This window comes from Lepeophtheirus salmonis, chromosome Z (genome assembly GCF_016086655.4).
Source record: "Lepeophtheirus salmonis chromosome Z, UVic_Lsal_1.4, whole genome shotgun sequence".
Lineage (NCBI taxonomy): Eukaryota > Metazoa > Arthropoda > Copepoda > Siphonostomatoida > Caligidae > Lepeophtheirus > Lepeophtheirus salmonis.
In genome coordinates, this window is record NC_092584.1 from 17960693 (window position 1) to 17978908 (window position 18216).

General features: G+C 30.2%; 1 protein-coding gene across 1 annotated transcript in view; it reads right to left on the bottom strand.

Annotated features, from left to right (window-relative positions):
* LOC121130327 (neuroligin-4, X-linked) overlaps positions 1–18216 on the bottom strand; it is a 424376-nt gene that overhangs the window by 183307 nt on the left and 222853 nt on the right. Inside the window, 2 exon segments of the mRNA XM_040726084.2 lie at positions 5512–5651; positions 10726–10927. Coding sequence (XP_040582018.2) covers positions 5512–5651; positions 10726–10824 — 239 coding nt within the window. The 5' untranslated portion in view covers positions 10825–10927.

Consider the following 18216-nt stretch of genomic DNA (forward strand, 5'->3'; position numbering starts at 1 on the left):
TTTTTTCCTCTACATATATGAAGCCTTTTTTTCTTTTTCTTTTTTTGCAGACAGAGCTTATTTTCTAATGATTTTCATTGATATACATGTACCTACGGGGTGAACATTCAAAAATTTACAGAGTTTGCAAATTATTCTGGAATGTTTAAAAAAAATATATATTTTTTCAATATATATTACAAAAAAAGAATTGTTTACAAATCTCCAATCAGGTCAGTTATTTATCTTTTCAATTATGTCACCGTTGACTGTTACTAGGGCAACAAACCTCTTAATGAATAGAGAGACGCAGGCTTTATGGAGGTTTACAAAAATACCTCAGTAATTGACTCGACACTTGATTTTAAGAAATAATCAAGAGGACCAGCATCTCGTCTATATGACATGGCGGCAGTAATTGCTATATTTACCCGAGAATGATTAGAAGATTTAGCTGTGTGTGCATGAGACCCGTCCTGCTGAAGATTACATTTTTGCCATCAGGGAAATTCTTTACCTATTTTTTGTTGACTTTCGTTTGATAAATTCCAAATCTTTAGCATGCTTGAAATAATATCAATGATGTTCTGTAGGTTATCTGCATTGATAATGAGATTGTTTTTGCTATAGCCATTCCTTTCAAACTTGTTTTTACAATTTAAAAGTCTTCCTGGGCACTCTCTTGAGCTTTGAAATCTTTGATTGAGTTTGAACCACAGGAATTTTAGTCATTTCTATGAGATTCGTGTCCTCTCTTCTACTATTCTAAATTCTTTTTTTTTCTTGCTGCTGAAAACTGATATTTTTATAAATACTATATAGCACCATAATTTGTAGAGTCCTTCATTTTTTAGTTTCCACCCGGTTTGACTATATATAGTGTATATTATTGCTTTTTCTATTCGAGATAGTGAGCTAAAAGCAAATTACCATGTTCTATGTATGACCTTATTTTTCCTATTACATACTATATCTAATAGGATATAAATAACTATTAGATAAAACATAATTCAAGCATACATTTATGTATATACATTAAAGTGTCGCATTTTTTGGAGTTAAGTCTTTTTTGACTGCGCTATGGTTAGAGATGTGAAAATGTCAAAATCCGGGAGTTTCTGTTACAGGGTATCTATAAAAACTATTTGCAAAGTTTATGTCTATTATATAAAATCATTTATAGTTCCGCTATTGACACTTTTAATATGAAAAATGTCTACATTTTGACCTTAAATTGGCCTTTTTCAGATATATTTTGAAGATTACATTTTTTTTAAATGCTCAAATATTGTAAATATAAGTTGACAATAAGTATTAGTAAAAAACTCAAAATAAAACCAAACATCAAAAGTATAAGCTGTTTTAGATATGTTTTAAGTTTATTTACCTCCAAACCACATTACCATATTATATGGGGAATTTTCAAATATTTTTCTCCTATTTTAAAAATCAAATTAGACTTTTATTAACATAATTCATTTATAGGCAAAAACTGTCGTTGAACCATAGCATTTATGAAATAAAAGTTCAAAAAACCTTTTTTTTGTGTATTAGTACATATAAATCAATTAAACAGGAATATTTGACCCATATCTATATAACAGAGATTGTAGAAGACGTCTAAAATGACCAATTGTGACCTAAATATGTGTATTTTGTCAATTAAGTATTAGTACCCTCGCAAGAATGCAGATGAAACACACTAACCTACAAAAAAATCAATTGAATAAAGTGTTTTCATGTGACGTAATCATACTGGAAGTCAACAATCTTCTTAAAGACATTAAATACCAATTTTCATATTATTAAAACCCTCTCTCCTAGAGATGTAGCAATTATTTTATTTCCTTTTTTAAGCATAATGTTTCATAAAAATATATTTAGGAACTTTTTTTATCTTGTTTAGTTATCTTTATTAATAATGGAAAGTTTATTTGTCAATTCATTATTTCTGAGTGGGCATTTAAAATCTTAGAATGTGTCAAACCTTTATTTTAAAAATAACAATGTAGCAGGAAGGGTCTGTATCTAAAGGTCAACGTGTATCATACTTAATATGTAGAATATTGTTAAAAATAATATTGTTTGTTTGTCTGTCTGTAGAGACCTCACTTTTGAGTATCTGCTTCATATCCTATAACTGTGACACTAACTGATCTAAGAAATAACAATGTAGACACAAACCTGTGTAGCTTAAGGTCAGCACGTCATATTAAAAAATAAAAGTAAATGGGAGTGCTTATCAACATTCAGAAATTAAAATTTGATTCGCAACTCTTCTGTTTGATATAAAACAAAAAATAAAGAATTATTTGCTCTGCATTTTATGTATCTTTGCCCACTTTAAAAAAAAAAATGGAATTATAAGTTTAGAGAATAAAATTATTCAAGTTGAAACTATAGTTTGCTCAACTTTTACATCAAGGATCCTTTTGTCTTATTTTCTCTGTTTTTTCTTCTTCTCTAAACTTTTTATAACCTCCCTTGAAAAAAGTGTGTAATGGCACTTACCAAAATGGAGGAAAATGAATTCTACAGTTTTTTATTTTTAGTCTCATTTAAAATGGTTGTGTGTTTGTCAAAAAATTTGTTTTGAGAAAAATGGTATTTAAAGACAGCCATTGCATTTAAAGCAAAAAAAAAAAAAAAAAAAATGTTACCAGAACAATTTAGTGAGCCTTAAAAACACACATGAAAATTATTTCAAAATCCGTTCATCAGCTAAGGAACTATTCTCAGACGAACACATCCACACATATTGCCACCTAGTACTTTTGGAACAATGCCGGGTACACACACTAGTTGTTTATAATCAGAGAGAATCTCGAACAATAGAGTTATTTGCAGTTTTTATTCTAATGTCATTATAACACTACATAAATAGTAGTATTTTATCTATTATTTTTCCTCATTTATAAAATAGAAGGATTTATTTCTTCGCCTATGTTTGTTTATCTCTCATCTTTGTATATTTTTCGATAAATACTTAATGATGAAAAAATATTGCACATGTCAAAATAAGTATGTACAAGAACTATAATAATAAATACTTGACAAAATATTAATGGAGCAACAAAAAATAAGGAAAAACAACAAACAAGAAGGAATATAAATCTACTAATCATGCAATAAATAGGTATAAAACAGCCTTTTGATATCTTTTACATAATGACCATTATAAATTTAGAAATATTGGTCCTAAATCAATTTCTTTTGAAGCAGGATTATATATTTTTTCGACGGGAGGGCGTGGGGGAAGCGATGGAAAGGCTTTTAAAAATTAAATTTATAAAATTGAAAATTTTTAATTTAAAAAAGTTAAATATAAATTATTAAAAACTTGGAAAAAAAAAATTCAAAAATCAAAAAAGTTAAGATTCTCGGGAAAAAAAGTCAATAATACATAGTTATTCAGAATTTTTTTCAAAAATCCATAGTCGTTCACATAAAAATAATTTCTTTGGACTAAAATTTTAAATATCTACTGCTGTTCACGAAAATATTAAATTTAAAATACAAAATTTTTATTTTTATTTTTTTAAATCCACAGCTTTTCGAAAAAAAAGCTTAAAAAAATCAACATATATATTCACAGAAAATTATTTTTCTTGAAAAACAAAATTGAAAAATTAAATTAAATTTGAAATATTTCATTTTCTTTTAGAAAGCAAAAATTCCTTAAATTTTGGGGGGTTACAGCCCTTCTAGACCACCCCTGCAGACGGCCATATATCTATGACGCATCGTGTATATGATATTTTTATTTATGAAATTCATTAATATAATATAAATGGACAGATTATTGATAATTCTGTTAGACAGCCAAAAATATTATAGTGCCTCCAAACTTTATCTCTCTTCCGTTTTTTCCCCCAATGAAATGCTGCTAATAAATGGACTCTACTTATCTCAAATTGAGAGAGATAGAGAGTTTTTGAAGGAAGTCTTTTTTTTTTTTTTAATTTTAAGTTCAGAATCTGAGCTATCAAGTTAAAAATTGATACATTTTCTGGATTTAGTCTTCTTGAAACAATACGTTTCTGACAAAGAAGCAGCATCCCTTTTCAACTTTCAATAAAAAGAACTCAAGTTATATCCATGATTAAGGGATTTAAAAAAATGTTTTGGAACTTAAATCATTCGGCATTGATGTATATTTAAATAACTAATTCCTATTTTTAATAAAAAGTGCTTACAAAAGCTTTAAATCTTAAAAATATCAAAAACCTAATGTCATTTTTCTTTTCAACGTTCCCGTTCAGTTCCATTCGACAGTCCTTAAAGAAGGTAAAATCGATCCCTCCTGACTTCAATGAGGCTGTTTTTCCTTAATTTAAATTATCCTTTTATATACTAGAATAAATTATATAAAATATTAGCAATATAATATGTTTGTATTATTCTGTATTAAAATGGAAAGTATAATATTTTTCAAAGATATGTGCTTAGAGCATATTTCATATATCTTATTAGGCTTGATAAACCATCGATATTTATATGGAAAATTCCAAGGACGGATCTAAGGTCCATTAGTAACGGTCCGAAGACTGAACTGGATTGGACCAAAAGACGATACAACATTTGTTTAAGTGATAAAGATGACTTTTTCTATGCCCGTCTACTAGCTTAACATAATTTTTTTATTTCTTGACATTTCTGTAATGATATTTTTTTACAAACGTCAACAATTTGATTTTTTTAGAGACAGTTCATTTAATAGATCTCTAATTATTACACCCTTCTGTAGTTACAGATGGTTTAGGTAATCTGGGGATTTCATATCTAGGAGATTTTGCCGTATACCATATTCAGCGTCGGTTTATGCTTTTATATACTAAGTTCTAACTTTACTTTTAGTCTTAAGTATTGAAGCATTTATTTTTCTCTATGAATGGAGTTTCGAACATTTCTTCAAGCATCAACTAAGATCCTGATGCACCATTGAATTAGGTCCTACTAGACAATGAGTCTTTTCCAATATACTAATGATCCCGAATCCGTGACATTATCCCTTCTTTGTTTCCTCACCAGGCTTAAAGCTGAGATACAAAAGTAAAGACTAAGGATACTTCAGGGATGGAAAAATTACTGGACTTGCTCACAGATCTATTTTTTTTTTTTTTAAATTATATTTATTTAATATTTGTGTTTGATTAACACCACTCAGTAATTCAAAATCTGAAGGGAACATTTAGAAACAAATGATCTTTAAGGATAATAATTTAGATTCGAGTCAAAGTTATGAAGTTCTTGTAGTAGAAAGTTTAAATGACATTTTAATTTATACTTTATTTGAGGAGGACAAACTCATACTTTTGTGTGAGCACTTCCACCCAAATGGTGCCCCGTAGTTGCAACATAGTGACACTCTTTTTATGTAATTCAAACCAAATATTTGAAACACACAGAATATGAGTTACGTCATAACTTTTGTATGAGTTATCCTAAACACAAACTTATTGTTAAGACTCTTCCCATTTCTTGAGGCATAAAATTAGAATTGAGTAACAAAAAAAAAAAAAAAAAACTTACCTGTAGTTTCCTATAGGAGAACTTGCATAGGGTATTCCCAAATATATTTCAACATGCTTTTGAGACTCTGCATCCCGCCCAACACGTGTTATCATTCCTTGTAAACGCCCGTATTTGGTTTGAATAACACGGGTCTTCATCTGTACAAATAAAAAGGTTAAACAATTAAAACTATTTAAACAAACATGGTATATTTTCCGATTAAGAGCATAATGGCAAAAAGGCAATTTTCTAATATTAGTCATAAGTGGAGGTTTTGAAATGTTCTCAGCGTATGTGCAATTTAAAAAGTCATAGAATAGCTGCTTACATTCTGAATACTTTATTGCAAGTTTTGTAATCGATCTAAAAACCCTTTTAACAAATTTTATTTAATCACTTAAATATTATCTTATTATATAAAATGGCAAAAAATGTATCATTTTTCTTTATCTTTTGACAGCTATTTTGTGTAGGAAAAATGCCTATATATGTATTTATTTAAAAACATAGAAGCCCATTCTATCTATCTTTTAACAATACTTATTATCTAAAGCACTTTTGTTTCTTGAGTTTTAGTTGTTCATTATCACCTAGAGAGGAATAACAAAACAAAACATGTTTACCACATTTATCACTGACTATTGAGAGAGGGACGCAGAAGAGTACAAAGTTTTGTCATTATAAAAAGTTGTAATTTATATCGGTATACAGTATATGTATTTGAACGAGTCGATTATACTATTCTATAATATGGTATATGTGTTCTAGGGAAACTGCTCTGGGCAAAGTTGCCCATGGAAGAGGGTCCTGGAGAAAATTTGTAGTAAGGGAAATTGCCTGTATTTTTGTTCAAACTTCATGATGAATAATAACGCGTTATAAATTCACTTAATATTATTTATGACGAATATCTTAAGATATTTGTTTGTTCCATCCCCCAAGGGAATCTCTCTAAATGGGAGAAATTTTTTAAATTCAATCCAATCTTCTGGGAAATGCATCGAGAGGATTGGAAAGAACGGAGGGGGATAAATAGCTGAGGTCGTCTAAAAATATGGTTGAATACCTTCCGCCCTTGGATTGGTCCGGTGGTAGTGCGGTACTGCAAAAACCACTGTCAATTCATCCAAGGAACCTCTCTAATAACAACAAAATAGTTCCAAGCCTTCGGGCTGCGCGGTGTACTTGGGGGTGCCACTGGATCTTTAAAAACCACGGCCAATCCATTCAATATATCTAATGAACACCTCTTCCTTGGTTATATGTGATGCTTTGGAGGTAGTTTGTAACTAACACAGACTCCACTCGGGACCCCTACCAACTCAAGGTATTTGAACAAGATTGTTGTGTTAGAGGGTTCCTTGGATGTATTTAATGAATTGGGGGTGGGGTTTCACAGTCCCAAACTACCCAAAGGACACTGGGCAATCTCATGGTGGGAATGTTCAACCATGTTGTAAGAGGGCCTAATCTATTTATCCCCCACCTTCCTCCTCCTATATTGCAATAATATTACTCACACTTGAGGGTAATGTATAATGTGTTATTATTCATCATTCCACGCACAGTTTATTTACTAAAAGCTGTACCGGTTATTTCCAGAGTTAATAAGTTTTGACGAAAATACAGCTTTTGTTTTACTAATATAGAAAATACCCCACGAAAAATCATCAGTTTACCTCTACGTTTTTCATGAGCACATTCACACGTTGCTACTCAATACTAAGATATTCTCTCCTCAAACATAATATAATAATGATAACAGCTTGAGAAAAAAACGAAGAAGAAATGAGTCATCAACTAATATTTTATACAACTCTATACTATAAAGGGTGAGGACTAAGAAATTAGAAACTTTTAAAAGCCTTTTTCACTTCTACATATTTTTATTTTATGACATTTTGATGGCCAACTTTAAATGCAAAAGTTGGTAGTTGAACATTTTCTACACTTTTGATTCAATATGTCCCCTCTATTCTCAATGACGGCTTCAATACGGGGACGAACAGAAGCACAGCTGGCCTTGATGAACTCTGAGGAAAAGTTGTTGCACTCCTCCGTGATCAGGGCATTCAGGGTATCGACATTCGTGTGAGAAGTTTTGTTCGTCTCGCCTCCACGACGCCGAGGACTATGACCTGAGCTAGATATTTGTTCTTGAAGGTTCCCTCGACCTGAGCTTTTGATTCAGCCACGAAACCATAATTTCTCCTTTTCAGACCAGCGTCCACTATGAAGATATTCCTGTCGGAGTAAATCTTGTCCAGGGATGAGATCACACACCCTCAGCCCGTTTTGCTTGTTACTAGTACATTTTTGATCACTCAAAAACAAAATCAAATGGTAGCTTTTTGTCAGTTCTTTCGAATGGAGCTAAATACAAAATTGTGTCATTCTTTTACCAATGATGCTAAATCCAATAGGATTCTAATTTTTGAGTCATCATCCTATATACATTTCTTTTTCTTTCTTAATACGGGTCAATGCTTCATGCAAAACGCATTTTTTGATGCCATTAATATGAAAAATTTATATCAAAATAACTTACAGTTTTCATACATACAGACAGACACACATTGCTTTATTAATATAGTTGCTAATTTAATCATTGTCCTTTAGTAAGGACATCTCTTTAATTATCTCGAGCATGACTCATTTTAAAACAATTTTGTTACTTGATCAAACAGTTGTGTCTTATCAACAACAACAAAAAAAAATGCTAGAATGAAGTTTTTGTCAAAATTAATTGTGGATTACAATTGTATTCTTCGACGAATATTTGCAAGTTTCTATCAATAAATTATTCTAATTAACCCTTTAGTTGTACTGCAAATTGAGCTTAAATACCCCAAAGTTGATCCTCAAAATAAAAGAATGAGCCTATTGTTGATTATATTTGGAAGGGGCCTTAAGTTTCATAAATTAAATACAGATTTTAAGCCATAGCAATAATGTCTTGGGTATCTGAGCTCATCCTAGAAAACTTGAAAATATTACCTATAATTGATTCAAATGTGTCTATGAAATATAAAGATTGGGGGATTTTTTTTTTTTTGAATAAAGAATGTTTTTATGTGGACACACCACGTATATTTATTTATGTGTTCTGATCATTGTCCTCTAGTGAGGCCATCTTTTCAACTTTCTCCATGTATTTCCCATGGGGGAGGTGAGAGGGGTATCTGATTTTACTTCTAATATCACTTCCTTTAAAAAATCCTTGACTTGAATTTCAAACATTTGTTAGAGGGGAGAAAATAAACTGAGGGTGACATTAAAAACATTTTTTTGATGCAGGATAATTTTTTTCTCTTGTTCTAACTCCTTATGTGAATCCCTTTCATACTTAATAACTTCATCTTGGAAGGAATCCATTTATAAGACAAGGACTGTCATATTAATCAAAAATGTATGATGGTCTAATGTTAAGAGATGTGGAAATAAAGCACTTCCTTCTGTAATATACAACCACAGATAAGTATAGATTGTATATCAGCTGTTGAAGGGGAATTTTATGATATATATAAAAAACGAATATAAGGACACACATATATGTAAGCTCTATACTTAAAATTCCAATGTTATGGTAGATTAACTAACTAGTTTTTACGTTCTGTGCAGCCTTGACCTTTTAAAAATATAATGACCCTTTACTATGATCATAGTTGACATTTTGAACAAGTTATGTCAAAATCAATCAGTATCTTTTGTTGTAATCCTGGTGAGCAACAGAAAAACAAGTATAGGCGAAAACACAGCCTCCATTTAATTTAATTAAAAGTGGAAGTTAACATGTAATAGCTCCTATTTGAGAAATATCATAATAATAAAAACAAAAAAGGAAGAAGATACGATGACTCAATGCGTGCGTAAGCATTTCAAGAGCCCTCCTCTGGTCATCCCAATAGTGAGATAATTTGTTTTTCTTCTTGGTATCCTACATTTAATTAATATAGCTGATGTAAAGAAAAGAAGGAGTAGGTTTAAAGTTTCAAAGTCCAAACTTCTTGTTGTAAACAAGGGTGATCCCTACTTAATTTATTTTTTATAACATCGGAAATATTTCCCCCCCCAGCTTTGTTTTCAAAAAAGACGTCTGTATCACAGCTCTAAACTACTATCAAAGATCCCTTGTCATCTCTAAATATAGCTTTGTCAATGACTAGAAAAAATGATATCAGCGTTGGAAAATAAAATAAGAACTGTTGAAGTTGCAACTATGAAATTATCCCACTCATCCAATGTCATTTTTTTGACAACTCTATAAATATACAGCAATAAACTTTTTTAGTCCTTTGCCGCCAAGTCTTTGCAGGGTATCTAAGCCTGTTGTTTATTTTCTTCTAAATTTTGAGAAAAATAACTAAATTTCAAAAGTCTATTTCGTCTAAATAATTAAAATATTTGTAGGAATTTGACATAAGACTATTTTTTATAATTTTTTGTACTTCTTTAGAAAGTACTTTCATAATTTTTTCGACAAATTACTTTTTATTCCCAAAAAAGAAAAAAAAAAATGCAAAAGCTCTCAAAATTTGTGTACTTTTGTGGCTCTACACATTGCACAATCTGCATATATATAAGTTGATAAAGTAATATATATCTGTGGATTTGTGTCAGAGGATGTCATATTTTTATCATCGAGCTGATTAAAAAATAATAGAAGGGGGAAGCACATTATATATATCAAATAACAAATAATTCATGTGACCGTAGGTGAGGTTTAGCAACGAGTGCCTTTTGGTAAAGCAATGCCAATGAGAGCTCTAGAAACTAAAGTAATGCCTATCTCATCAAATCTTAATTTATTTTTTCTAATTATGTTTTTTTTTCTTTCATTCTTGAGAAGAGAATAGCTATATAAATTGAGTAAGTAAGTGTGAGTTTGCTCATGAAAAAAACAGAGAGCAACACTGAGGATTTCTTTGGGAGTTAACAATCTAGGTCCTTGTTAGACTCCAAGTAGAAATAAACTCAACTAATTCCTGCCTATGTCCTTATGTACATTCTAGGCTTTGTGTTTATTTCCCTCCTCTTATACGCTGCTAAAACTATTTTCAATCTGACATTTTTTTCAATTCTTTTTAATCTGTGAACAATTTTAAAAAGGATTAAAAAAAATGAATTTCCCAACACCTAAAGACCGATTTTTCGCTATTTTTTCGGTTTATTGTCGGAAGAAAAGTTGTGGTATACAAAAAAGGTAACTACGTATACATGTGACACACTTACCGGTCCATGAACATTCTTCAAAGCAGGCTCGGGTAAAGCAATCCCAATCAACGTAGATAAAATGATAAGAAGAAAAAAACCACTCATGAAGAAGTTCATATTCTCACATACACTTTACATCTCTTTTTTGTTAGCTTTTTGATTGGATATCATTGTTGCGAATCAATCCATTATTGCTCACGTCCTTTGTCCCAAATATAAGCTGAAACAAATAAAAACAATCATTTATTCAAAAATCGTAATAAATCAAAGAAAATATAAAACCAAAAATATAATATAGAGTTTTGTATATTTTTATTTAAATTTTATTCAAAAGTTTTTTTTGTGTGTGGAAAGAAATTGCTAGGTAGGTATGCAAATTATTTTATATTCCAACTTGTAAAAAATAATAAAAAACTTTGTAACTATATATATTTATTATCTAAAAGATATTATATGAATTTTTAATTTTTATTATTAAAAACAATCACGTTTTCTCTTAGTGCCTAAGTAATTCTTGTGAATCTGTGCAGTTAAGAAAATATTATCCTTTACAAAAAACATGCTTTTTTTTTATCTTCGTTTTTGTGAACTTTAGTTAGATGTTCCAGCTGGAAGGGCAATAAAGATTTGATTGGCTCTGTTTTCTTTTAAATAAGCCTTCTCATATCTGCTCGGGATTTATTTATTTGAAATATGAAAGGAATATGTTAAACTCTGTGAGACAAAATAAATTCTTCAATAAAAAGAAAAGAAAAGAAGTTTAATAAAGAATGCAAGAGGAAAGCTTTCTTTGTCATTAAAATTAAATCTTTTGCGCTAATTAAGGCTTCAGGTAACATCTCAAGAAATGTTGGAATACATTTGTTGTTTTTCTTGGACATTGTTTTAATTTGATCAAAAATGAACGAAAAATGGTGAACAGGAATAAAGAGGGCAAACGGTTTCAGATCTTCTCGACGCAGATGTTGATTCGATAAGAATTTCAGACATTGTTGGCGTGATTGTGAGAACAGTCCGCTACATTAGGGTGGACAAAGAGAATGGGAAAGGAGTCCAAATGAAGGCAAGAAGTGGAGGCAATGGTTTGAAGCGAGATGAATCATTTTCTCAAATCCTTGGAGGCCAAGATCAAGGAAGATCCATCAGCATCAATGTGCCGCTTGTCTAACAAGTTCAACGTTGACTTAATCACCATCAGGAGGGCAGTTCATGATGATGTAGGCCTTAAGAGATTTCTCATGACTCCAAAACTTCTCTTCATTGACAGGATGGATGCCTTAAGACTTGAGAGATGCTAAAAAGTCCTTAATTACTTGAAGAGTCATCCCTCGACTGTGAAGATCTTCTCATACAAGAAGATATTCAGAGTCGATCAGGTTTTGAAACGTAGATACAACAGACATATAATAGCATCACTTGAAAAAGTCCAAGGCACCTTCAGTACGAAACATCCGGCCCAAACAATGTGGTTGGGAGTTGTGACCTCTGATGGGAACCCAATCAGCAAATCGGGGCTGAGGCCTACTATAAAGTCCTGAGGTTGGAAAATTTTGCCCTGGCTGAAAGTTAACTATCCTTAGAACCACTATTTGTAGACACAAGACGGTGTCCCCAGCCGTACGGTCTTGAAGACACATAACTTCTGCATGGACCACTTTGCTCACTTCTGGGACAAGGCCCTCTTCCAGTCCTGATCTCGAAGACAGTTGGGAAGAAATCACAAAGAAATTTGTAGGAGTACTCTGCTACGGAGACTGAAACATCCTTGCAATAATTTAAAGTATAAAATTTTGGCTTCACTTTTTAAATTGTTTTAGTTTTCTACCGTAACGATAAATATGAAAAAAGTTAATAGAAATGGATTTTGAGTTAGCTTATAATGTAAAGAAAAAACTATAATTATTAACAGCAGGATAAATATACATCCTCTAAATGCTACAAAATTTAATATTCTTTTCTCCAACTCTTATTTTCAATTATTAATTAGTAGAAATAAAATGTAAAGTGAAAAAAAGTGCTCAATTTCTTTGTTGATCATAAAATATCAAAAATCTAATGCAAATAAAGTTTCTAATATCTGAAAAATCCATTTTAATGTTGGGTTTGTTAGAATTTGAATGGAAGTAAAGATATTTATAAAACTATGGGTTTAATTCAGTTGACTATTTCAATTTCAATCTGAAATTACTAATTGAAAAAATGGCCCGTAGTTGATCATATAAAAGAACAGGAAAATACATGCTCTGTCTATAGATTATTCCTTCACTGAAGAGTTTTTTTTGTAAGTAAATATATTACTATACAAATGAAAATGATATAAATTCAGACAAAACAAATGTAATATTCTTTTATTTTGGTAAAAATACTTTAATTAAGTTTTCCTTTTCCAAAATGATGTCAGTAAATTAAGTTTATAATTAAAAACTACACAAATTTTCATTTCTTTTTTTGTCGTCTGATTATATCTATGTAAATTGTTTCATTTTTAGTATTTAATATTACTAAACAGCATACTCCTAAATTTAGGTATATTAAAATGTTTTGCCTCATAGACATGTAATTTTATTTGTGAATAATAAATGCAATACAATATGCATATTTTGTATTAGTTTAAGGTGGTTAACCACATCAATTGATACTTTAAGAAAAAAGATGATATACATATCAATTGAGAAACAAATTATCACACCTTTAATACTGATAGGTATTTAATTGTTTACTTGCTCTATTAACATCTTTTGTCCCCCCCTCCATTCACCCCCTAATTTTTTTAACGAATGGGATTTTTTAGAAAAATATATTTTTTAATTCATTAAAATTTAAACCAACATGTCCGTCCCCTATTTCCTCGGAGTCTCTGTAAATAGGCTTGTAAATCCAAAGCATTTTGTAGCTTTTTCTCAAAGCTTACTAACTTTAGTATATTTATATAGTGTTGTAAATCCTAAGCATTTTGGTATGTAAAGAAAAAATGAAATAAAGTAAAATATAATAATCACCTTGGTAACCCTTACAATTTGAAGAATGATTCAAAGGAGGTCAGCTATGATGGGAAGGGGTGAGGAATACTTAAAGTATTACTCTGACGTTGATCTTAAATCTTAAATTCTTAGTCAAATAATAACTAAACATTTTAATTGGAGTAGTCAATTCAATACAAATTGGTGCAAGTTTTTATTGTTTGTACTTTGAACAGTGTTTTTTTTTTAAGGAAAGTTTTTTTATTCCTGAATTGAGAAAATCATAGTATAAAGTAAAATCACAATTGCGTATACTCATAAATGACTCTTAGTCTTTGTTCGACTCAGAGTGGAATTGAGGATCCAAAAGGGAGTAGTTTGCTTGTTACAGAGTACATCTTACTGCATCTCAAAGCTAATTTAATGGAAACATAATGATAGACAATCTCTTCCCTTATACAACATTCTTCAAATTATCAGCGTGAATATATTTTAAGGACTTTTTTAGATTCATTATTATTTTTAAGGGCCAAGTCGCCTATTTCCTTTGATTCTCTTTAATCATATATATCATTGCTCTGCACACTTTTTATTTTTTAGATATTTAAATATTATAATCTTCAAGCTTCAACAATTCTCCCTCTAAAAACTAAGGAGATCTTCTGATTTAAAAGGCTTTTTCTTTGGGGTAGGGAAATTTCGACGTTACTTATTTTATCATAACAACATTTTCACTCCTACAAACAAAGCATATTTTAAATTACACAATCTCTTCATTTTGAATAGGAAGAGTTGTTTAAGTTTGAAGATTATTTTATGTAGACGTAAATTTAAGGCAAACTCTTAAAAATGTAGATGGTTTATTAAGCTAATTAAGATATATGCAATTTTTATTAAGAGCAATGCACATATCCTGCAAAAATATACATTCTTCATAATGATCCAATTTATTATTTTATACTTCGATATATAATTTATTCTATGTATCTAACTGCATAATTTAAAAAAGAAGGAAACACACCTTTATTGTCGTCAGAAGGGATCAGTTTTACATTCTTTAATAACCAGTATCTTACTGGTCTGAGGTCCTCAGTACTAAATAAGGACCAACTCAACTCAACACTAACAATAATCCACATTAACAAATAAAACAGGTCAAAATGATTTATTTCTATATCATTTTCATGCTGAACAAACATTAAAACTTGATTCAATTCACTTACGTGTTTTCATATTAACACATTTTTTTGTCATTTCCTTCCTCCTGAGATAAATAAAAACACAAGGTTAGATCATCATGTCATCTGGCTTTCTTGAATTTCCAATCGATTTCATCGTATTGACTGCAAGGCAAGGCAGGTAGATTTTGACAAAAACAAACCATTTATATTCTATGACGTCCCTATTTCTACAATTTTCATTTTATTGTGTCGTACCAACTGATGAGAAAGGCAGACAGATTTGGACAAAACACACAACACACAGTCATCTCTCGTACACGCGTTATAGTATAACAATGTACTTTAATTAACCCTGCTTCCATCTAACTTTATGATATTACTTCATCATATAATATTGTCTACTGATTCAAGTATTAGGTGATTACCAATACTTTTTCTCTTGGAAGTATATACGGCAAGACTTATGAAGATAGGATCTGTTTTTTTCTGGGGAGGAAACTAGGGAACACAGCATATTTTAAATGAAGTGAGCGAGCAGGCAAAATATAGAATCCTTTTATCAAAGTAATATATGTGAAATATAAAATATTTTTTAGACTCAAGAGTTTCAGTTTTATTTATACCGGCCAAGGAAGGGAATTGATTAATTTGATCAAATTACTAAAATTACAGAGTTGTATTTTATGTAAGTTTAGATGTACAAAAACCCATTCGTCAGATAGTTTATATAATAAATGTGTTAACAGATTGTAATAATGATATGACTAGGTGAAATATATGTGGTTCTATGTCTGTAAAAATAAAAAATCTTACAAGATTCTTCAATATTTATGAAGTTGCTATCAATTATTCATTCTTTTGATTCTTTTTTATCGAGGTTTGTAGAAACAAAAATGTAGATCTTGCAATATAATTGAATTAGGCCGTTCAAAAAAAAAATAATAATAAAGATATGATTTATAATATACACAAACAAGGTAATGATCACAGAACCTCTTATAAATCAACAGTTTATTTTTTAATTGACAAATTCTTTATGAATTAATAAAAAAAATTCTTCTTTTACCTCTAATAGTTAAAAACTCTATCTTAAATAGTGCATACGGATTTATTTCATCCGACAAACACGATAACATTATAGTTAAGACTTTTACAAATATATTATTCATATTGGATCAATATTACAATACTATTTAGAAAAAAACATACAAACATTTTAATCGTAAAATAAGCAAGATAAACACTTAGAAAAATACTCAAATTTTTCATCCATTCAAATACATTTGCATTGGGTTGTTTACATTTGAGTGGAAAGTTATGAAGGGTCTTAAAATATAACTCCAACCTTGTTTTATGGGTTTTTAATAAATTCTTCTGGTCTATCTACTCCTATCCGCTTAAAGGCTTTCTAAAGAAAAATCCTCCCTGTCAACAGAACCTTTTAATGACTTATTGATTCAATTATAATTAATATTTACTTCTATTTTCATACAAATATTATTATCAGTATGTAAAAAAATATATTTCTTATTTATTGGCAAGGGATTTTGTTTTTCCCTTATGAACTGAATCATGAAAGCACTACCAATTACATTTAAAAATATAATAAGGAAAAGAAAAAACATTTTTCTCTCTCTTTCGAACACAGTTCTATTTATATTCAACCTATATACTCCTTTGTACACATTAGGGTGACTCTAGCTGTCTACTGCAAATTGAGAAGTAGCTCTTAAACTTTTGTAAATTTATCAACATACGCTGACGTTTGTATTGTTTAATATACGATAAACGTTGTTGATCAATTAAAATTTTACGACTATTGAGAAAAGAAAAGTGCCCAAATAGTGATTCCCTTTGTGAATAAAATCATTTTGTAATAGCATAAATATTAAGTACTCTAATTTATGTAAAAGAGGATTGTGTTTTAGCTTAAAATACCAATTTATGTTGTCAAACAAAGTGAATATATCGATTTTTTCGGTTTATTTTTTTAAATATAGCTCTATCAAAACATATGGAGGTGAGAACGAATATTAAGTATTAATAAAAATTAGAATCATTTTGGCAATTAAGTTTTATTTTTGAGAAAAAAAATACACAGGTGTGACAAGTTCACGTAAAACATTTATTTTCCAGGGGCACTCCAATATATGTACATATGTATAAGTAGCACTCACTTTACGAGTAGGTTAAGCGAATTGATATAATTACAAAACTAAGTTTGTAAAAGTTAAATCCACAATTAATATTATTTGAGATTTTGTCTTGTCTAAGGGTTAATGCTAGCCTTTTTTCTTCTTATGAATTCAACTATTAAGACAGTATGCTAAATAGATGTGAAAGCTGAATATTTTATAAATATACATGATATATATATCAAACTTAAAGATTTTATCATAGTTTAAAAGAGAAGAAGAGGTACTGAATTCATCTCACTTTGACCTATTAGTAGATAATGCTAATTACAAGTAAGATCCAAGTTCCAGATCATGGAGATTTTTCTATGGCCTCGTTTTACAATGTGTGTTGATCAATTTTCTTTGCCACATCCTTAGCAGAGAAACCAGAAGCATCAATCCTGAGAATCCCAGAGAAAAGGGAACGGGAACAAAATATAAAAACTATGTATAAATTGGTGTTTAATAGATCTTCACCATTAAGTCTCTAAGGTCTCAGATGGTATGAGATTACAACATAACAAAGGATGTAAAAAGCTAAATCTACAATTTATATTATTTGAGATTATGTCTTGTCACAAAAAGTTGAATGGTTCTTGCATCTGTGTCTGAGAGTAAATTTCACCCTTAATTTTGTTGGACCAGTGTCACTAACACTTAAGACAATACGTTAAGGTAAGCCCATCGACAAGGGATGGAATAGGGATTAGCCAATGGTTTAATTAACCAATAGTTAGACTTAATTGAAGATATCGAATATGTTTTGGTTAATTAAATAAATAATCAAGGATAGAGTTATTTTTTCTATCGCACGTGTGCTACACGATTCCCTCCTCAGAGTTTTCAAGGTAATAGAAAAACCAATTCCGCTAAGAGTAGTGCAAAATGTGAAGAAAAAAAACAAAAATACAGGAGGGAGTAAAAGAAAGAGACACTCCATACGAGCATCATCATGCTTCATCAGAAGTAATATTTGAGGTCATTGTTCCATCCGTATCTTAGTCCTAAATAGTCGAATGTGAGGGTACCATTCGGTATATATTATATGGACAGAGAGACACCGTGCAAAGAATGCAACAAAAATAAAAGCTCGCCCATGTTTTTAGAAGACTGCAAACAAATTAAAAGTAATATGGACAATCATGAGTACAATACTCGCCCATTATCTTGGGAAAGGGCCCACCCAAGGCA